At 40.3% G+C, this 23,316-nt stretch overlaps 1 protein-coding gene across 14 annotated transcripts in view; it reads left to right on the top strand.

Annotated features, from left to right (window-relative positions):
• CCDC18 (coiled-coil domain containing 18) overlaps window positions 1-23,316 on the top strand; it is a 139,320-nt gene that overhangs the window by 3,166 nt on the left and 112,838 nt on the right. For 9 of the 14 annotated variants that reach the window (XM_008264871.5, XM_070078029.2, XM_051857478.3 and 6 more), the window contains 5 exons: window positions 2,757-2,892; window positions 3,370-3,544; window positions 5,677-5,838; window positions 10,407-10,513; window positions 12,031-12,159. In XM_008264871.5, the coding sequence (XP_008263093.3) occupies window positions 2,759-2,892; window positions 3,370-3,544; window positions 5,677-5,838; window positions 10,407-10,513; window positions 12,031-12,159 (707 nt within the window). In that variant the 5' untranslated portion in view covers window positions 2,757-2,758. Of the gene's footprint in view, window positions 1-30; window positions 217-492; window positions 737-2,756; window positions 2,893-3,369; window positions 3,545-5,676; window positions 5,839-10,406; window positions 10,514-12,030; window positions 12,160-23,316 lie in introns of those variants that run through there. The other 5 variants (XM_051857477.3, XM_089300316.1, XM_017346077.4 and 2 more) reach the window with 4 other exon arrangements.

Raw genomic sequence — 23,316 nt, 5'->3', positions numbered from 1 at the left:
CGTTTCCTTTTCTCCTTCACCGTCCCACAGAGAGCTAGAAATGTTGAATAAAGCAGGATGGGGACCTGTTTCATTGATTTTTGTCTAGCAGAGCCCTCTTACGTAAGCAAAAGCAAATTTGTGGAAACAAAAGGGGAAAGAGAATTTAGAAACAGTTTGTCTGCTAAGATTATATAACATCTCATTTAGTTTCCTGTCACAGTTTCTTCCAGTAAGGTAAATTTTTTTCTTTTCTACCTTCCTATGTCTGAGAAATTATGACAGTTTTTGAATTCATGTAGCACACTGTGTTAGCTAGATGCGGAAAAGGAAGGGTAATTTAGTACCCATCATTTATTCATTCAAAACACTGAACTTACAGCCCTGATCACAATACATGGGGCTCCTAACATTTTTGGAACATTTGGGATGTGGCCAGAGTTTTAAGGCTGAAGGCTGGCGTTTGGTGCAGCGCCTTAAATTGCTACTTGGGGTCCCGCTTTCCGTTTTCAGTGCCTGGTTGTAGTACCAGTTTCTCAGCTTCCAATCCAACATTCTTGCTAACAACACTGTGGGAGGCAGCAAGTGCTGACTCGAGTTCGTGGGTTCCTGCCATCCACATGGGCAATCCAAAAGGAGTTCTGGGCTGGCACAGCCCTGGATGGTGCAGGCGCTTGGGAAGTGAACCAGAAGATCTCTACCTTTCCAATAAATGAAAATAAATAGAATTTTCAAAAGCAAAGAGATGCTACACAAGGTAAATGGGCTCTGGAAGAAGAGTGCTGTTTAACGTTATATAGAAAGATCTACAGTAATAAATATTCAAAAGCTTTAGCTTTTTATTCTTTAATTACAATGGTAAAATTCTGTCCATCACAATTTTTTTTAAAGATTTATTTATTTATTTGAAGGTCAGAGTTACACAGAGAGGAGAGGCAGAGAGAGAGAAAGGTCTTCCATCCGATGGTTGACTCTCCAGTTGGCAGCAGTGGCCGCAGCTGCGCCAATCTGAAGCCAGAAGCTTCTTCCGGGTCTCCCACGTGGGTGCAGGGGCCCAAGGACTTGGGCCATCTTCCACTGCTTTCCCAGGCCATAGCAGAGAGCTGGATTGGAAGTGGAGCAGCTGGGTCTCGAACAGGCGCCCACATGGGATGCCGGCGCTTCAGGCCAGGGAGTTAACCTGCTGTGCCACAGCGCCGGCCCCTCATCGCAATGTTTTATGTGTAGGGAATTTAGAAGTTTCACAACCCTGAGATACTCCTCAGTTGAAGAAACAAAAGCTTTTCTTCATATGTTTCTATGAGTTGAAGAGTCAAATGTCACTTTTGTCTCTGATCATGACTTGTGAATGTGTTGTTTCAATTTTATAATCATTTATGGGAAGAGATAACTTTTATCTGATAATTGGCCTTTTAAGAAAATATGAATGACTATAATGAAATTATTTTAGGCCGGCGCCTCGGCTCACTAGGCTAATCCTCCGCCTTGCAGCGCCGGCACACCGGGTTCTAGTCCCGGTCGGGGCGCCGGATTCTGTCCCGGTTGCCCCTCTTCCAGGCCAGCTCTCTGCTGTGGCCCGGGAGTGCAGTGGAGGATGGCCCAAGTGCTTGGGCCCTGCACCCCATGGGAGACCAGGATAAGTACCTGGCTCCTGCCATTGGATCAGCGGGGTGTGCCGGCCACAGCGCGCTGGCAGTGGCGGCCATTGGAGGGTGAACCAACGGCAAAAGGAAGACCTTTCTGTCTCTCTCTCTCTCACTGTCCACTCTGCCTGTCAAAAAAAAAAAAAAAAAAAAAAAGAAATTGATACGTAATAGAAAAGTGCAGTTTATTTTTTTCTCCTCATTAATTTATCATTTAATATAAATGCTGACAGAAAGCAGATAAAGACCTTGCAGACACTTCGAAATATATACACTCCAAAAGTTGAATCACCTCTTTTTGGAAAGTGCAGTTTAACAGTTTAACATAATTAAAAGGTCTTTGGATCCTGACGACCTGGATTTAAATTGTAGTTTTACTGTTTACAGTTTGTGTGATCTTGAGCAATTTTATTTTAGTCAGTTTCATCATCTTTAACATGAATAAAAATAGCTTACCCAATTATTAGGAAGATTACAAATGCTTAGAATAGGGGAACTACAATAACTTGACCCTGGCTGAGGTGGAAAATGCTTCTATTGAAATGGTATTGAATTTACTATTATGGCTTTGGTTACACTACAGAGAGAATCATTGTTACCGTGTTTTTGTTTTGTTTTAAATTGCCATGAAGGATTTCACAATTGAAATAGGAAAAATGGCCGGCGCCGCGGCTCACTAGGCTAATCCTCCGCCTAGCGGCGCCGGCACACCGGGTTCTAGTCCCGGTCGGGGCGCCGGATTCTGTCCCGGTTGCCCCTCTTCCAGGCCAGCCCTCTGCTGTGGCCTGGGAGTGCAGTGGAGGATGGCCCAGGTGCTTGGGCCCTGCACCCCATGGGAGACCAGGAAAAGCACCTGGCTCCTGGCTCCTGCCTTCAGATCAGCGCGGTGCGCCGGCCGCAGCGCGCCGGCCGCGGCGGCCATTGGAGGGTGAACCAACGGCAAAGGAAGACCTTTCTCTCTGTCTCTCTCTCTCACTGTCCACTCTGCCTGTCAAAAAAAAAAAAAAAAAAAAAAAAAAAAAAAAGAAATAGGAAAAATGATCAGTTAAATTAGTGTGAGAGTATTTTGACTGACAGCACAGAATCCTTCAGGCAAGGAACAAGAGGTTTTTTTTTTTTTTTCTTTTCTTTAAGAAATGGAATCTAGTTCATCAGATTACTGTAATAAAGACAATGAAGAAGAAAGCCTCCTTGCAAATGTTGCTTCCCTGAGGCATGAACTGAAGATAACAGAATGGAATTTGCAGAGTTTGGGGGAAGAGTTATCCAGGTAAGTAAATATAAAGTTGTATAGAATAAGAGTTTAATTTATTAGTGGAATGTTTATTAATTTCACTATTATATGCATAACATATTTCTAGTATGCCTCTGGAATAAAATAATTTTCTATACCTGTTAATATAATTCAGTTTATAGAAAAAATTTTAGAGAAGCAATTACATCTTAATTGTGACATCTTTAATGTATAACAACTCAAGAGTATAAAATATATGTTTTGGGCTTTACTAATCTTTTGTTATTATGACTGTTTTGAGTCTTAAAGCTGGAATAGAAGCTCTGGAAATAGATTGCTGGTTTGACGCTAACTGTAGTTTCTTTAAAATTGAGTGGAAACATTGCCTTATGTTTGTAACTATGATTCTAATTGTCAGCAGCATTCCAGGTTATTTTTGTTTTCTTACTTAATGTATAGAAATGTGTGATGAATACTTAAGCTAAGAAATATATGTGTTCTTTTTTTCTCTAGTGTTAGTCCAAGTGAAAATTCTGAAAATATCTCCAATCCCTCGAGATCTGAAAGGCTCATTTTGGAAGATCTTGTTCAGCCTGGCCACTCTGAACTTTCAAATTACTCACCTTTTAAAAAAATTTGTAAAATGGCTGGTAGCAGTACTGATTTTCAGAAAAAGCCAAGAGATAAGGTTATTGTTTTTAAACCTGTCTACTTAAAAGTAGCTTTACTTTTAGATCTGTTTAAAATATTTTTCTTGAGTTTTTTTAATACCATATTTATGTTTTCTATAATCTCTTTATGTGTGTTCAAGAGTTCCAATATAATTGTTCTTTTTATGTCCTAAAAACAAAGTAGTAATCTTGTTGTATTTTTAACCATATTTATTACTTTTTTTGGAGTAGAATGTCTTCCTTTCTTAACTAAATTATGATCCCCTTGATTTTTAGCACCATTCTCTATATATAATAGGTAATCAATTATTTAAGGAAAGTGTACTTTCTTTGTGGCTTGTATGTGCTATGTGATAGCATGGCACTATTCTTCTTTCATTATCTGTATGTTCTGTTGATGTTAGACATCTTTTCCTGGTCTAGAACTCTCTCTTATTCTGTCATATTATCTACCTCCATATGTTGATCCCCTCTTCCTTACTCAACCCTTTAATCTCCCTTTCCATTCTTTTCTTTCTGTTCTTTATTCTCTTGCTCCCAGTTCACATATGCACATCATAATTAATTTTTGGTAAAAATTAGTTCTTTGCACCTCAGAAAGCCAGTCATTGAGAGATTTTCTTTTTTTAGGAAGAAGTGTAATAAAGCTGTATGAGACTACATTTTAGAAAATAAATTCAAATTATGTATCTACAAGGAGTATATTAGTTTTTGGAAGTTCTATCTCTGTCATAATTCAAATTGTGATCATTCTTACTGTGTATTATATACAACTTAGTTGAAATTGGGCTTTGCTATAAGCATAAATCAAAAGCCAGATCACCAGTTGGAGGAGAAAATTTATTTGTAATACCTATCAGAGGCAAAGAACTAGTTTCTCTAATGTGAAAAGAGCTCCCTGAAAGGGTAAGAAAATCAGTAATATAATAGGCAAAAGATACAACTGGAAATGAAAATGATCTTCAAATAAGAAAGTGTTCATTCTTGTTCATAAGAGAAATTCAGGATGAAATTCTACTTAATTACCAGTTGTTACCTATAAATTTATTACATTTCCAGATATTTGACAGTGTATTCTGTTGGTGATATTAGAAGGGCCTTGATGGCTGATGGATATGCAGAATGATGTAACTTTTATGGAGAGGCATTTGGCAATATTTCCCAAACTGAAAATATGTTAACCTTGATTTGGAATTATCATTTCTGGAAAACTATCCCGGGGGTACACCCACACAAGTATAAAATGCATTGTTTATTAAAACAATATTGGAAGTCCCTCAAGTATCCACTTACAGTAGATTACTTGAATAAACTGTGGATCATTCATGCAATGGAAACTGTGTAGTTGAGAGGGAAAAAAAAGAATGGAAAGTTCTCAGTGTATTGATTATCGAGAGATTGCCAGTATATATTGTTCAAGTTAAAATTACAAGATGCAGATCAGTGTATGTAATATACTGTATAGGAAGGTAAGGGAAGTGGATATCGTATTGTTTGCATATGCAGGTGGAATCACTAGAATACAAAGCACATTTATAAAAATGGCTACCTGCCTGTGAAAAAATGAGAAGGCAGTTTCTGTGTATAACTTTCTTTTATATAGTTTTGACTTTTAAATTGCATAGCTACATTACTCGTAAAATAAAATTAAGTGTTTTGAAAATCACAACCCTCATAAAAATTAAACTTTTGTTATAAAATATAAAAATGTATAGTAAAAATATATGTACAGATTAAAGAATATTATTTATCCACTTTATTGTTGGTAGACATTTGGATTCATTCCATTTACTGTACAGTGGAATGGACATTGTAGCTGTAAATATTTTTATATCTTCAGGTGCAAAAGCATAAACATTTGTCAGATTTATACTCAGAAGTGATATTGTTGACTCTTAGCCAATTCAACTTTACATAATAATATCAAGCAGTTTGCCAAAGTGTACTACTGTCTTCCACTTTGTACTTACATAGTTCATATTTCCACCAGCAATAGAAAAGACAGTAGTTTTTGTCAATGTTCACTGAATATCTTGACTCATTTTCTGAGCTGCTTTGTCATTTTGTTGATAATTATGTATAATTTTGCATTAATTATATGTAATCCTTATATGAAATAATTAAAAATATACTGTTTTTCATTTTCCAGACTCCTTTTTCATCTTCTAACCCTGTGGATCAGGAGATTAAAAGCCTTCGAGAGAAACTTAATAAACTTAGGCAACAAAATGCTTGTTTGGTTACACAGAATCATTCTTTAATGACTAAAATAGAATCTATCCACTTTGAATTAACACAGTCAAAAGCAAAAGTATGTATCTTGAAATACTGAGTATACTAACAAAGTAATTTTAATCATTTTAAGATTTATAATTGGAAAAATATCTCTCTTATTTCCTTAATGTATTATACATAATTTTTATTATGATAACATAATATTAACATGTTATAGAAACAAATTTATATGGGTTTTATATCAAAATGATTTAGGGGAACTTTATAGTTTTTGCATTTAGCTAAGTTAGCTCAAAGCTTTAAGATTGCCATCTTGTGTGACAGCCCATTAATCTTTTTTGGTATAATATTTTCTCATTTTTGAAAACTTAAAAGTAGATTGAAAAAGAGGAATAAAGATTACCCAGAGTTTCTACCACCTAGAAACCATCTTAATGCTTTATTACATAGCTGCATCAAGGCTTTTTTATTTTTTTTAAAAGATTTATTTTAGGCCGGGGCCGCGGCTCACTAGGCTAATCCTCTGCCTTGCGGCACCGGCACACCGGGTTCTAGTCCCGGTCGGGGCGCCGGATTCTGTCCCGGTTGCCCCTCTTCCAGGCCAGCTCTCTGCTGTGGCCTGGGAGTGCACTGGAGGATGGCCCAGGTGCTTGGGCCCTGCACCCCATGGGAGACCAGGATAAGTACCTGGCTCCTGCCATTGGATCAGCGGGGTGTGCCGGCCACAGCGCGCTGGCAGTGGCGGCCATTGGAGGGTGAACCAACGGCAAAAGGAAGACCTTTCTGTCTCTCTCTCTCTCACTGTCCACTCCGCCTGTCAAAAAAAAAAAAAAAAAAAAAGATTTATTTTATTATTTGAAAGAGAGAGTTACAGAGAGAGGTAGAGACAGAGAGAGGGGTCTTCCATCCGCCGGTTCACTCCCCAGATGGCTGCAATGGCCAGAGCTGTGCCGATCCGAAGCCAGGAGCCAGGAGCTTCCTCGGGGTCTCCCACGCGGGTGCGGGAGCCTAAGAACTTGGGCCATCATCTACTGTTCTTCCAGGTCATAGCAGAGAGCTGGATCGGAAGAGGAGCAGCAAGGACTAGAACTGGCGCCCATATGGGGTGCCAGCACTTCAGGCCAGGGCTTTAACCCGTTGTGTCACAGCGCTGGCCCGCAGGCTATTTTGAATAGTTTTGATTTTTCCTGTTTTTTGTTTCGTTTTCTGATACATCTGCATAGCTTTTCCATTACTCCTTTTTTTATGATATGCTATGATAGCATATCATGATATCATATCATATCATATGATAGCATCATCATATATCATCATATGATAGCATATCATATGATAGCATATCATATAAAAAGCATGTATCATTATGTGATTATACTGTGACAGTTAATTCTCCTATTATAAAAATCATTTATTTACCTAAAAAGGTGAGAGACAGAGATTTTCCATCTGCTGGTTTACTCTGCAAATGTTTGCAGCAGCAAAGGCTTGTTCAAACCAAAGTAAAGAACCCAGAACTCAATCCAGTTCTCCCATTGGGTGACCAGGACTCAAGTACTTGGGCCACGTTCCTCTGCCTTCTCGGGCACATTAGCAGGAGCTGCATCAGAAGTGGAGCAGCTGGGACTCGAACCAGCACTCCAATATATAATTCCTGTATCATAAGCAGCAACTTAACCTCCTGTATCACATTGCTGGCCCTCACTGTCTTCTAAGTTGTGCTGAGGTATACTTTCACCAGCAGTAGAGGAGAGTACATACTGCCCCACATAGGAGGTTTAAATAATATGATATGTGAGTGCACTTACAACAGTGTACAGATACATTGCAGAGCAATACACACATGTAGAATGGTCACTGTTTTGCTTTTTATAAAAAGTGCATGTTTGTGTATTTGTATGTGCTGAATGTAGATATACATATAATTTATGAGGGTTTGTCAGAAAAGTTAATAGAAAATGTGTCTCCTGAAAAAAACTGCATGGATTTATTAATTTTTATTTTTATTTTATTTATTTTATTTTATTTTTTATTTTATTTATTAATTTTTTGCACTAAATTTAACTTGATTCCATTTTTCAGTCCTTTAATATAGAAGGATAGGATGACTACTTTTGTACTGTTTATCTTGATTTTTTTATGAGGTTTATCTTTAAAAAGTTTTGATCTAAATTCATTTATTTGAGAAGCAGAGAGAGAGACTGAATCTGCTGGTTTACTTTCCAAAAACTCACAAACAGCCAAGGGTGGGAACCAAAGCTGGGAGCCAGGAACTCAATCCAGGTCTCTTAACGGGTGCAGCGACCCAGTTACTTGAGCTATTACTGTGCCTTCCAGGGTCTGCACTGGTAGGAGCTAGAATCCCAATCTGGTGCCTAGAGTTGAGCCCAGAAACTTCTATGTGGGACGTGGACGTCCTATGCAGTGTCTTTACCACCAGGCCAAATACCTGCCCCATACTATTTCTTTTTTTTTATTGTTGTTATTTTTTAAATTGTTATTATTTTTTTTTATTTGACAGAGTTAGTGAGAGAGAAAGAGAGAGAGAAAGGTCTTCCTTCCTTTGGTTCACCCTCCAAATGGCTGCTACGGCCAGAGCTACACCGATCCGAAGCCAGGAGCCAGGTGCTTCCTCCTGGTCTCCCATGCGAGTGCAGAGGCCCAAGCACTTGGGCCATCCTCCACTGCCCTCTTGGGCCACAGCAGAGAGCTGGGCTGGAAGAGGAGCAACCCGGACTAGAACCTGGTGCCTATATAGGATGCTGGCGCTGGCCACCCCTACCCTTTCAGTATATGTGTTTACCATTTAGATTCTTTTGTGATTTATCTGCTCACCTATAATTTTTATTATGTTTTTAATTTTTCTTCAACTATAGATAATCTCTTTAAGGTATACTTAATTATTTAAAGTCACAAAAGAGATACAAGAAGAGTTCAGTAACTACTGAGCTAATAACATTTGTATCCTTGTTAGGATATTAATACTCCAGTGGCTATTTATTCTAGTCAGTATGACAGATTCTGGTATTTCCCACCTCAGCATTTTCTAAGTTGATTGAATAAAATTCTTTTTAGGGAAGCTGCCTTTTCCAGAGCATGACTGAGCTTGGGCCATCCTCTGTTACTTCTCCAGACACATTAACAGGGTCAGAATCAGAAGTGAAACAGTCAGGTCTTGACCGGTGCTCATATGGGATGCCAGAGTCACAGGCAGAGGCTTAATGTGCTGTGCCACAGTGCAGCCCCAAGAGAAAGGCATTTAAAAGCTGTTTGGAAGATTTTTGTGTGTGGGTGAAAGTTGTTGTCTAGTAGCCTTCATTTATGAATTGTGGTTGTGAAAGGGGCTCGCTCTTTGCAAAACACCTACTTGTCCCCAACCAGTGTCAGTATCTGACAATCTTTAGAGCAAGCTATTGGGTTTCTCTAGCAAAGAATCCTTTCCCTAAGTGAGATAGAATAGGAACCTGGGGGCTGACAAATTTATATTAATTCTCGTTTATAGCCCTACCTCATCCCTGCTCATCATTCTACCTTGTGTCTAGAATCCTCCAAACTCTTCTGTTTGATTTCTTAATACAGTAGCCTTTCTACTGTTTTCTGGTGGCCATCACCTTGCTGTTGCTATTCTGAGAATGAAAAAGGAGTGGTGAATCTTAGCTGCAATCTTTCAACTGTATCTCTGGTTTTCCCAGGCTTCACCCCTGTCCTCTATTTTGCCTCAGGCCTCTGTTATACACTTTTTGTTCAGGGATAATTAGTTTTCTTCTGCACTATTTTAGTTGTAGATTCTTGTCCTGCTGCATTAGTTACACTTTTCTTGTCTTCCAGGAGGAAGGATTACTATGCTTTTCTGTATTATTTGGGTTTTTGCTGGTTAGCATGTATTCTAAAATTAGGTTTTTGAGTCATAAAAATTCCAAGAAATATTTTCTTATGTAATTTTTTATAGTTTAAAAACATGATTTTTAGCCGGCGCCGCGGCTCACTAGGCTAATCCTCCGCCTAGCGGCGCCGGCACACCGGGTTCTAGTCCCGGTCGGGGCGCCGGATTCTGTCCCGGTTGCCCCTCTTCCAGGCCAGCTCTCTGCTGTGGCCAGGGAGTGCAGTGGAGGATGGCCCAGGTGCTTGGGCCCTGCACCCCATGGGAGACCAGGAAAAGCACCTGGCTCCTGGCTCCTGCCATCGGATCAGCGCGGTGCGCCGGCCGCAGCGCGGCAGCCGCGGCGGCCATTGGAGGGTGAACCAACGGCAAAGGAAGACCTTTCTCTCTGTCTCTCTCTCTCACTGTCCACTCTGCCTGTCAAAAAAAATAAATAAATAAAAAAAATAAAAAAAAAATAAAAAAACATGATTTTTTATAGTTTAAAAATTTTCTAAATGGTATTGGTAGACAATCTGTTTTGTTCCCCAGAAGTTAATCAGTTAATCTGGGTTATTAAATTAAGGGTGATGGCAGTAGCTTTCTTGCTGAGACTTCCTTCTTATGGTAAATGCCCTTGCACTGCTAGGTGAAGCATGAGCTTTACATTTGGCTAGTGACTATGGAGTCCTATTGAACTACCTCATCTGATGGGAAGAGAGCTAATACCAAGTAAGTTAATTTATTGTTTGAAACATAATACTCTAAAAGTTGTTTTTATACTTTAGGTTTCTATGCTTGAGTCTGCTCAACAACAGGCAGCCAATGTCCCAATTTTAGAAGAACAGATTATAAATTTGGAAGCAGAAGTTTCAGCCCAAGATAAAGTTTTAAGGTAAATAGACTATGGATTTAAAATTTTATTTACTACTTCTACTTTTTGTTATATCTTGTTTTAATATATATGAGAACTTCTAAAAAAAGATGATTTATTTTTAAAGATTTATTTATTTGAAAGGCAGAGTTACAGAGAGGCAGAGGCAGAGAGAGAGGTCTTCCATCCACTGGTTCACTCCCCAGATGGCTGCAAGGGCCGGAGCTGGGCTGATCTGAAGCCAGGAGTTTCTTATGGGTCTTCCCACGTGGGTGCAGGGCCCAATCACTTGGGTTATCTTCCACTGCTTTCCCAGGCCATAGTAGAGAGCTAGATTGTAAGTGGAGCAACTAGGACTTGAACTGGTGCCCATATGGGATGCCAGCACTACATGTGGCAGCTTTACCCACTACACCACAGTGCCAGCCCCAAAATGGTTTATTTTTATTTGAAAGAACAGCACAAAGAGATGGAGAGACCAAAAAAAAAAAAAAAAAAAAAAAGAGAGATCTATCTACTGGTTTACTCCCCAGGTGGTCTCAACAGCTAGGCCTGCGCCAGGCCTGCACCAGGAGCCAGGAGCTCCATCTTAATCTCCTACATGCATAGCAGTACTTGAGCCATGTGCTGCTTTCTCAGACACATTGGCAGGAAGCTGGATTGGAAGTGGAGCAGCCAAGAGTTGAACTAGTGTTCTGATACAGGTTGCTGGGGTGTTGCATGCTGTGGCTTAATGTGCTGACCCCTTTGTCATTAATAAATCTCATCTGCCTCTACTGGACCTAAAAGTGTAAAGTTGCCTCAGAACTTGTTGAATCTATTTTCAGTCATAATGCCCATTGGCTACAGATTGCATGGAATATATAGAATAAAAAAGACTAAGCTGAAATGCTTATTTATGTGCTTTGATTAAATATGAAGCAGCGGGTCAGCATGACACAGCAGGTTCAGCTGCTCTACTTCTGATCCAGTTTCCTGATATTGTGACTGAGAAAACAGCAGATGATGGCTAAGGTACTTGGGCCCCTGCCACCCATGTGGGAGACCCTGGTGGAATTCTGGGTTCCTGGCTTTGGCCTGGCCCAGGCCTGGCTGTTGCCAGTATTTGGAGAGTGAACCTATAGGGGGAGAATCTCTGTCTCTGCCATTATGCCTTTCACATAAATAAATCATCAAAAAAATATGAATTAGTTCATTTCTTGCCCTCCTTTACAGTTTATACTCAGTGTTTCAGTGGGAGTTCAAGAAATAAAAAAAATCATATTTTTAAATTTATTCTTCCTCTCTGCATGCACTTGGGAAGTAAACCAGGAGATAGGTAGATAGTACATGAAAGATCTCTCTCTGCCTGTTAAGTAAATGAAAATTAAAAAAAAAAAAAAACTCTTAGTTGACAGGTAATGAATATGACATGAATCTCATATTTGTTCTCCTAACTCACTGATTTAATGTAATAGAATTGTGGATGTTGAATTCTTGTACACTTGGATTAATCACATTAAAACATTTTTAAATGTTTTAAAATATTTATTTTACAGAGAGGCAGAGAATAAATTAGAACAGAGTCAAAAAATGGTGATTGAAAAGGAACAGAGCTTGCAGCAATCCAAAGAGGAATGTATTAAGTTGAAGGTGGACTTACTTGAACAAACTAAACAAGGAAAAAGGTTTGTATGTGTGTGTGTGTGTGTGTGTGTGTTTTTTTAAGATTTCTTTATTTATTCAAAAGTCAGAGTTACAAAGAGAGAGGAGAGGCAGGGAGAGAGAGAGGTCCTTCATCCGATGGTTCACCCTGTAATTGGCCGCAATGGCCAGAGTTGCGCCGATCTGAAGCCAGGAGCTTCCTCTGGATCTGCCACGCGGGTACAGGGGCCCAAGGACTTGGGCCATCTTCCACTGCTTTCCCAGGCCACAGCAGAGAGCGGGATTGGAAATGGAGCAGCTGGGCCTCAAACCAGCGCCCACATGGGATGCCTGTGCTTCAGGCCAGGGTGTCAACCAACTGCACCACAGCGCTGGCCCCAAGTGTGTATTTTTAATGCAAATAGTTTTTGTGAAAGGGACTAAAAGAATATATTTCTTATTTAAAATCTAGTTAGGGGCCAGTGTTGTGGTTTAGTAGGTAAAGCTGCCACCTATAGTACCTGCATTCTATATGGGTGCCAGGTCTAGTTTAGCCAGCTCCACTTACAATCCAGCTCCCTGCTAATGGCCTGGGAAAGAAGTAGAAGATGGCCCAAGTGTTTGGACCTCTGCCACCCAGGTGGGAGACACAGATGAAGCTTGCTCCTGGCTCAGCCTGGGCGTTTATGGCAATCTGGGGAGTGAACCAGTGGATGGAAGACCTCTCTGTGTATATTCCTCTTTCTGTAATCAAATTAATAAATGAATCGTTAAAAAATAAAATTCTAGTTAATTTTTAGAGTGAAATAATGCTAGAAATTTCGCAGTAGAATAGCTTAATGCTCTTTTTTGTCTATTAATTTGCTTTGTATTTTTCATTAAAATTTTCATGTGTGGATTTTATATTCTTGGTTTTCCAAATTAGGCTTAATTCCAAGAAGACGGATAATGATTATCAGTACAATAGCATTTACTTGTTTCTGAAATTAAATTGCATGACCTGCTTAAGCAATACATTAAAAGCTTTTAAATTAATTTACCTTTAATAAATTTTAAACAATGTTAGATTAACTCCTAAAAAAATTTTTGCCTCATAGATTTGATAGAAAATTCATGAGAAAGTGTGATTGTGTCTTCTTTTAGGAATACAGAAGTAGTGCCAAAATAGCTGTTTTGTTTAAATCATGTCAGGTAGCCCTGACCAATGAAGCATTAACTTTCAATGCCAGTTGACTTCTAAATTAACAAAGATTTAAAACTTCTAAGTAGATGGCCTAAGTACTTGGGCCCCTGCCACCCATGCCGGAGACCTGAATGGAGGTCCAGCCTCCTGGCCTCCCTGGCCACTGCAGCCATTTGAGAAGTGAACCAGAGGATGGAAGATCTCTCTGTCTTTCCCTCTCTTTCTGTAACTCTTCCTTTCAAATAAATAAAACAAATCTTTTTTTTTTCTAAAAAGAAAAAAAAAAAACACAAAACTTCTGAGTGTACACTAATGAAATTTTGCAACATAATATGATTATAGCAGTTTATACCTGGGGTAAAATAATAATTTGCATTTTTATATCCTTTCACAAAAATATATTTTAAAGATTTATGATTTAATTTATTCTACCAATTAGGTTATGAGGAAAGTATTTTTTAAGTTATAATGAATAGGTTAAGTATTTGCTTATGAGTCATTTTTTTAATGTAAATAAATTTGCATTTTATGAACACTATTTCCTTAGACTCATTAATGTTATGGTATGTATTTGGTAGACAGTATGGCTTAGTGGAAAATGTTTAGGATTTGAAGTCAGACATCTAGATTTTACCTCTTAGTGGCTTTGTTACCATGGGCAAAAGTTTCAGCCTTTCCAAACCTCAATTTTTTCATTTAATATATCAAGATATTTTCTTGTTATGGATAGATATGAAGATTAAATGAAAAAGAAATGTAAGGTACTAATTGAATAATAACTACTAGCGTAATGTAGCTTTTGCATATGCTATGTGGTTAAATACTTTAAAATTCAGATAAATTGTGTACATGGTTACTTAAAATAGATAAGACTTGACGACTAAATTCATCATATAATTGCTAAGAATAAGTTTAGAGAAAGAGCCAATAGTTTCCTCGAATTAGGTAAAAATATTATAGGGTAGTATGTTAACTTTGCTTTCACAAGGTGAATACATGCAGTTAGACATGTTTGGGGCAGCAAGTGCAAAGATATCAAAGTATAAATAGTGTGATTGCTTAAGAACCCTTAGTAGTTTTATGTACTTAGAAGTACGTAGGGGGCTGGCTCCGTGGTGCAGTATGTTTTCTCTACCTGCGGTGCTGGCATCCCATATGGGCACTGGTTCTAGTCCCAGCTACTCCTCTTCCAATCCAGCTCTCTGCTATGGCCTGGGAAAACAGCAGAAGATGGCTCAAGTGCTTGGGCTCCTGCACCCGCATGGGAGACAAGGAAGAAGCACCTGGCTCCTGGCTTCTGATAGGCACAGCTCTAGCCGTTGGCTCCATCTGGGGAGTGAACCAATGGAAGGAAGACCTCTCTCTGTCTCTCCCTCTCACTGTATGACTCTACCTCTCAAATAAATAAATAAATAAAATGTTTTAAGAAAAAAAGTACATAGATGTAGTTTTCTTGAGTTGAGAAAGATAGACTGGATTAAACAGTAAAAGGCTTTTTGTATTAGACTAAAGAATTTGTGTTTTCTTCTGAAGAGCATAAATAGACAGTTGAGATTTTTTGGTAGATGTATGATATGACACGTTGAGCTTTTTGAAGAACTAGAATGAATGAATGTTGACATTTTGCTATGCTCTGAATGTATCTCCCCAAATTCATGTGTTCATGGAAATGCACTCTTCAATGTAACAGTGTTTGGAAGTGGGACTGTTTGGGAGGTGTTTTGGTCATTAGGGCTGTGCCCTCATGAATGAATTAATGCTATTGTAAAAAGCCTTACGGGGGCAAGTGCTATGGGGTAGTGGGTTAAGTCCCTGTCTGCAGTGCCGATATCCCATATGGGCACTCATTTGAGTCCTGGCTGCTTCACTTCCAATCCAGCTCCCTGCTAATGCACTGGGAAAGCAGCAGAAGGTGGCCCAAGTGTTTGGGCTCCTGCATCCACATTGGAGACCTGGAAGAAGCTCGTGCCTCTTGGTTTTGGTCTGGCCCAGCCTTGTCATCTAGGGAGTGAACCAATGGGTGGAAGATCGATCGATCGATCGATCTTTCTCTCTCTCTCTCTCTTTCTCTTTCTCTCTCTCTCTTTCTCTTTCTCTCTCTTTCTCTTTCTTTCTTTCTCTTTCTCTCTCTCTCTCTCTGTAATCCTTTCAAATAAATAAATAAATCTAAAAAAAAAAAAAAATAGAAGCCTCAATAGAGGGAGTTTGCTCCTTTTTGGCCCTTCTGTGTTCTGCTATGTGAGACCACAGCAACTTAATGTCTGGTGCTCTCTTAGAAGCAGAGAGAAAGAATGGGCCATAACTTCCCTGGTGCCTTGACCTTGGACTTCCCAGCCTCCAGAACTGTGAGAAAAATATTTCTGTTCTTTATAAATTTCCTAGTCTTTAGTATTCTGTTATACTAGCACAAACAGAATAATGCATTCTGAGATTTGAAAGATGAAACCTTTGCAAGGAATTTTTTGGGTGCCAAAGATTATTCATAATAGATTACAAAACCAGTGTAAAGGTAGGTTGTTTAGCTTTATAGTTCTTAAAAGTGACATGGAAAAGAATGGAAAAACATTTCAGGTAAATATGTGGGAACTTCATGGAAAATATGCTATGAAAAAACTGTGGATTTAAAATTTTTTCTGCAGCAAAATAAACATTTACTTCCATTTTCCATGAACTTTTTGAAGTACCTTCTTATTCACCAAGACAAAGTTACTAAAACTACTTTTAGTGTCACATAGGCTAGACTTAAATGAAACAAGCATTACTGGAGTTAAAGATGATACTTATATAACATTTAAGTAACAACCACAAAGACATAAAGTCTAATCTTGGATATAGCTAACCATGTAGTCCCAAAATATACAAAGAAACTATCAGAATATCTAAAAGAATTGAAAAAAATATATAATCATACAGGGGAAATTTTCACACATTTATCAGAAATTGTTAAACAAAAAAGTAAAGATCTATAGATCTGAATTGGCAATTATTAATCCTTTTTAAAAAATTTATTTATTTCTTTGAAAGTCAGAGTTACACAGAGAGAGAAGTAGAGGCAGAGAGAGAGGTCTTCCAACTGCTGGTTCACTCCCTAGTTGGCCGCAATGTCAGAGCCTTGTGGATCTGAAGCCAGGAGGCAGGAGGTCTCCCACACAGGTGCAGGGACTCAAGGACTTAGGCCATCTTCTACTACATTCTCAGGCCATAGCAGAGAGCTGGATGGAAAGGAGAGCAGCCAGGATTTAATCCGACACCCATATGGGATGCCGGCACTGCAGGCAGCGGTTTTACCCGCTATGCTGCAGCACTGGCTCCAGCAATATTAATCTTGATTTAATAGATATGCATATGGAACCTTATAGTCAACAATTTATGAATTTGGATTTTGGGACAGGCATTGTGGCGCAGTGGGTTAGGTTGCTGCTTGGGACACCCATGTCCCATACTGGCGTGCCTGAGATTAAGTTCTACCTGTGCTTTTTTTTTTTTTTTTTTTTTTTTAAGATTTATTCATTTATTTGAGAGGTAGAGTTACAGACAGAGAGAGGGAGAGACAGAAAGGTCTTCCATCCTCTGGTTCACTGCCCATGTGGCTGCAATAGCCAGAGCTGGGCTGATGAGAAGCCAGGAGCCAAGAGCTTCTGCTGGGTTTCCCATGTGGGTACAGGAGCCCAAGTACTTGGGCTTTCCCAGGCCATTAGCAGGGAGTTGGATCTAAAGAAGTGCAGCTGGGACACAAACCAGACATATATGTGATGCCAGCACCACAGGCAAAGCCTTAGCCTACTTTTCCACAGTGCCGGCCCCCCGCCTCTGCTTGTGATCCAATGTTTCACTAATGTGCATAGAAGTAGCAGATGATTGCCCAAGCACTTGGATCTCTGCCACCCCTGTGAAGATCTGAATAGAGTTCCTGGTTCTTGGCTTTGGTCTGGCCCAGCCCTGGCTACTGCGGGCCGTTAGAGATTGGACCAATGGATGAGACATCTCTGTCTCTTATTGTCTCTCTGCCTTTCAAATAAGTAAAGCAAACACATTAATAAGAGAATCCAGTAATTTAAAGTCTTGTAGATTTGGAAAAAGATATTTTTAAATTTTTATTTATCTATTTGAGGGGCAAAGAAACATAGATTGACATCCACATACCTGGAACGGCCAGGACTAGGACCAGGAGCTGGGAACATCGTACAAGTTGTCCATATGGGTGGCAGAAACTCAATTACTTGAGTCTTCAACACTGCCTACCAGGGTCTGTATTAACAAGAAGTTGCAATCAGGAATCAGAACTAGGAATTGAACTCAAATACTCTGATACAGGAAATGGATGTCTTAATTGCTAGGCTAAATGCCTATCCCTGTTTGGAAATTTCATACTAGCTTTATTGGTGTTCCTTGGCCACTGGAGGAATTACTATGAAAATTACAAAACTTTTAGAACTGAATAATAAATACTACATGTCACTGCTTATAAGCTACAACAAATGATCTTCTTAGTGGAATTTTTTTTTTTTTTTTTTAAAGGCAGAGGGAAGACAGAGAGTGATCTTCCATTCACTGATTCACTTTCACAGTGCCTGCAACAGCCAGGCCACACTAGGCCAAGGTCAGGAGCTAAGAGAGAGATGAAATTCATAATTTAAAAATCTGCCTACAAATCTCTATATTTTTGAAGATTTACTTATTTGAAAGGCAGACTTAGAGAGAGGGAGAGACAGAGAAAAAGAGATCTTCCATCCACTGCTTCAATTCCCAAATGGCCACAGTGGCTAAAGCCAGGAGCAAGGAGCTTCTTCCAGGTCTCCCACATGGGTGACAGGGGCCCAAGCATTTGGGCCATCCTTCCCTACTTTCCCAGGCACATTAAAAGGGAGCTAGATTGGGAGTGGAGCAGCTGGGATTTGAACTGGTGCCCATATGGGATGCCAGCATTGCAGGTGGCAGCATAACCTGTACCACAATGCCAGCCCCTACAAATCTATAAATTAGTCAAAATAATGTTGGTTACAGAAAGAAACATCAGAGTCACTTTGGCTCACATTGTTTAAAGTGAAGAAGACTTACCATAATAAATTTTAGTGAAAGTGTTGAGCAGTTGGAATTCTCATGCATTTTTAGTGGGAATATAAATTGGTAGAACAGGGGGCTGTGCTGTTGTATAGAAGGTTAATCCTTCATCTGCAGCGCCAGCATCCCATATGGGTGCCCATTCTAGTCCCCACTGCTCTTCCAATCCAGCTCTCTGCTATGGCCTGGGAAAGCAGTAGAAGATGGCCCAAGCGCTTGGCTCCTGCTTCCATGTGGGAGACCTGGAAGAAGCTCCTGGCTCCTGGCTTTGGATCAGCCCAGCTCCAGCCATTGTGGCCATTTGGGGAGTGAACCAGCAGATGGAAGACCTTTCTGTCTGTCTCTCTCTCTCACTGTCTGTAACTGTATCTCTCAGATAAATAAAATCTTAAAAAAATTAAATAAATAAATTGGTAGAACCACTTTATGCCAAAGCTAAAAGTAAGCTCTCCCTATGATCCAGCATCTACTGCAGCAGAAATGAATCCCTGTATCTATTACAAGACATGCACAAGGTTGTTCAAAGTAACTTTTTTGTGATCACTAAATTTTTACCAACAGTAGAATAAATAAACTGTGATATATCTACATAGTGAAATACATGCATCAGTGAAAAAGAGCAACTACAGCTATGTGACAAAATGAATGGATATCACAGTTACAAGATTAAACAAAAGAAAACTAAAATTCCATAAGAAGTCTAAGATAAGCAAAATTAATGTGTGTTGTCAAAATGGAGTATTCACTGGAAGGGTATACATGGAAACCTTTTGGGGTGCTGGAAATGGTTTCTGTTTGAGCTGAGTGGTAGTTACATCACACATACACAGAAATTCAATTCACTAGAAACGTCTATATTTTACATAATAAACTCAAGAAGACTATAAATAAGAAGTAAATCTGCAGAGATGTATAGTCTTTATGGACCCAGGATTTGTTTTTGTTTTTTTAAATTTTATTTATTTATTTGAGAGGTAGAGTTACAGACAGTGAGAGGGAGAGACAGAGAAAAAGCTCTTCTGTCTGTTGATTTACTCCCAGATGGTTGCAGTGGCTGGAGCTGTACTGATCTGAAGCCAGGAGCTTCTTCCGGGTCTCCCACATGGGTACAGAGGCCCAAGCATTTGTGCCATCTTCTACTGTTTTTCCAGGCCATAGCAGAGAGCTGGATCAGAAGAGGAGCAGCCAGGACTAGAACTGGCGCCCATATGGGCTGCTGGTGCTTCAGGCCAGGGTGTTAACCTGCTGCGCCATAGTGCCGGCCCCAATAAATAAAATCTTTACAATAAATAGATAGATAGATAACATTATTAAAAAAAAAAAAGAGGGGCCGGCGCTGTGGCATAGTGTGTAAAGCTGCCACCTGCAGTGCCTGCATCCCATATGCGTTGCCAGTGCCGCAGGCAGAGGATTGACCTGTGCCATGGAGCCGGCCCCTAGGATTTGTTTTAATCAGGTTTATCACAGACACATGACTGCCATGGAGAAAGACGTTATTATACTCATAGAGTGCTAGAAACAGTAGACATAATATGCATGTAGAGGGCCTAAATGGGAAGGCATCCTGGTCAGTAAGGAGACAGGAGGAATGGGAAGAAGATGTGGCCAATAGCCTTTATTGTGATTTGCAAGAGACGGAACAGGTGAGGCAGAGTAAAGAGGTTCAAGATTGGCTATTTTGAATAGTTTCAGTGGGTTCTGGGTTGTAAGGGCTGCCCTAAGAAGTCTGGTGCTTGGCCCTGAAGTGATTAAGGTAGTGGAATATTAGCCCCAAGCATAGGAGCCAGATGTGAAGGATGAAGAGTGGGTTCTGGTTTGGTCAGTTGATTCATGAAAGTTACACTCAAGTTTATAATCTCTAAGAACTGGCTCATTCTGGTCTTAGCAGTCTCTCTGAGGTCACTAACAACCCAGATGTCCAAACATCAGAATAAAAAGACATCCTTAATATAGTGGAGAATACTATGAAACCTTACTGAAAGTCTCTCTCTCTTTTTTTTTTTTTTTTTTTTGACAGGCAGAGCGGACAGAGAGGGAGAGAGGAAGAGGGAGAGAGAGAGAGAGAGAGAGAGAGAGAGAGAGAGAGAGAGAGAAAGAGAAAGAGAGAAAGGTCTTCCTTTTACCGTTGGTTCACCCTCCAATGGCCGCTGCGGCCAGCGCACCGCGCTGATCCGAAGCCAGAAGCCAGGTGCTTCCTCTTGGTCTCCAATGCGAGTGCAGGGCCCAAGCACTTGGGCCATCCTCCACTGTACTCCTGGGCCACAGCAGAGAGCTGGCCTGGAAGAGGGGCAACCGGGACAGAATCTGGCTCTCCAACCAGGACTAGAACCTGGGGTGCTGGCGCTGCAGGCAGAGGATTAGCCTATTGAGCTGCGGTGCTGGCCACTGAAAGTCTTAAAAGAAGATCTTGTAAGACTTACCTAGAGGGGCCAGCACTGTGGCATAGCGGGTTAAAGCCCCAGCTGAAGCACAGGGATCTATCCCATATGGGCCCCGGGTCAAGTCCTGGCTGCTCCTCTTATGATCCAGCTCCACTCTAATGTACCTGGTAAAGCAGTGGAAGGATTGCTCAAGTCCTTGCGCCCCTGCACTCAACATGGGAGACCCAGAAGTTGTTCCTGGCTCCTGGTTTCTGATCAGCGCAGCTCTAGCCATTGCGGCCATTTGGGGAGTGAACCAGTGGATGGAAGACCTCCCCCAGCCCGTCTCTACCTCTCTCTGTAACTTTTGTCTTTCAAATAAATAATAATAGAAGGACTTATCTAGATACACAAGTATGCCATTTTTTTTAGAAGGAAATCTATTATAAAAATGTCAGATTTGGGGCCAGCACTGTGACATAGTGGGTAAAGCCAATGCCTGCAATGCTACCATCCCATTTGGGTATAGATTTGTGTCCCAGCTGCTTTATTTCTGATCCAGCTCCCTGCTAATGGCCTAGGAAAGGCAGTGGAAGAAGACCAAACTACTCAGATCCCTGCTACCCATGTGGGAGACCTGAAAGAAGCTCCTGGCTTCAGCTTGGCCCAGCCCCAGATGTTGCAGACATCTGGGGAATGAACCAGCAGATGGAAGATCTCTCTCTCTCTCTTTCTCCCTCTCTGATCCTCAAGTAAATAAATAAATTTTTAAAAGAAAATGTCAAATTTTCTCAAAATAATTTATATGTTCAGTTAGTATCCCAACAGGATTTTGGTAGAACTTAATGAGCCTATCTTAAAAATTATGAGGAAGAACGAAGATCCAAGAATAGATGAGGCAATTTTCTTTTAAAGATTTATCTGTTTATTTGAAAGTCATAGTAGTTACAGAGAGGCGGGGAGTGGAGAGAAAGAGAAAGAGAGAAAGAGAAAGGGGTGTCTTCCATCTGCTGGTTCATTCCCTAGATGGCTGCAACGGGAAGAACTGCACCAATCCAAAGCCAAGAGCCAGGAGCTTCCTCTGGGTCTCCCATGTGGGTGCAGGGGCCCAAGGACTTGGGCCATCTTCTGCTTTCCCAGGCCATAGCAGAGAGCTGGATCAGAAGTGGAGCAGGGGGCCAATGCTGTGGTGCAGCGGGTTAATGCCCTGGCCTGAAGCGCTGGCATCCCATATGGGCGCCGGTTCTAGTCCTGGCTGCTCCTCTTCCGATCTCTCTCTCTGTCTCTACCTCTCTCTGTAACTCTCTCTTTCAAATAAATAAAATAAATCTTAAAAAAAAAAAAAAAAGTGGAGCATCCAGGACTTGAACCAGCAGATGCCGGCACTGCAGGCAGTGGCTTTACCTGCTATGCCACAGCGCTGGCCCCTGGATGAGGCAATTTAAAAGTTGTAGACCAAAGTGGAGTTACAATTTTGTTTGCTTAAAATAAAGGCTACATGGAGGCACAGAGTTAAGACTCATTAGAGCTGAATTGGGTATATATGGATATATTTACCCATACTTTTCTCTGTGGATGGAATGCCATGATTTTTTTTTTTTTAATTGAGGTAAAGAAGTTTGGCTTGAAAAGAAGAATGATAGCGGTAAATACAGATGATAAATTCCTGAGAGGAGAGTTGGTTCTAGAGTATAGATTAACTCAGCTCACCTTGGGTAAAAGAAGAGGTAACTTCATTTACACTAGAAAGAATGTGGTGGGAATAGGTTTAGCCTGCCCTCCCCTCCACCCACCTTTTTAAAAATTTATATGTTTGAAAGGCAGAGTCACACAGAGAGAGGAGAGAGAGAAAGATCTTCCAACCACTGGTTCACTCCCCTAATGGCCACAATGGTGGGGGCTGGGCCAGGCTGAAGCCAGGAACCAGGAGCTTCTCCCGTCTCCCACATGAGTGCAGGAGCCCAAGCACTTGAGCCATCTTCCACTGCTTCCCCAGGCGCATTAGCAGGGAGATGAATCAGAAGTGGAGCAGTCAGGACTCTAACCAATGCTTATATGGGATGCCGACACTGCAGATGGCAGCTTAACCCACTACATCACACCAAATAGATTTAAATACAAAAGAAGTTCTGAGGCATAAATGTGATATTGATCAAGTTCTAACCTAATATTCTCAATCCAGTATGATAAATATGAGGAATGGTCAGTTTCATCAAAGAGGTAAGGTAGCAAGTTTGGGCTTAAATAGTGCTTGGTGATAGTTGGACATTTTTGTTGTTCATTTGTTCATATTTTATGTGTTGTGTCAGTAAAGTTACTGTTCTTTGAAATATCTTTGAAAATTTACTTGGCCTTTGTGTGGGTTGTACAGTTTACTTAGTATCTTTAGTATTCTAAATAGTGAATGGATTCTGTTATCATTCATCCTCAGGCTACTTCCCTAATCTATCTTTTCCAGGTAAGGGAAAAAAAGAGAAAACAACCTGCCAACATAAAAGAATTGGTATCTATTTCAGAATTTAGAAGTGTTTTGTGCTTTATTTTTCATATTGATAGAGAAAATGATTATAGTGTACTCTATTGTTTTCATTTTACAG

This window comes from Oryctolagus cuniculus, chromosome 7 (assembly GCF_051225735.1).
Source record: "Oryctolagus cuniculus isolate XC-2025 breed Fujian yellow rabbit chromosome 7, ASM5122573v1, whole genome shotgun sequence".
In the NCBI taxonomy this organism is placed as follows: domain Eukaryota; kingdom Metazoa; phylum Chordata; class Mammalia; order Lagomorpha; family Leporidae; genus Oryctolagus; species Oryctolagus cuniculus.
Note: the sequence above shows the minus strand (reverse complement) of the source record. Positions and strands in the feature narration are given on the sequence as shown.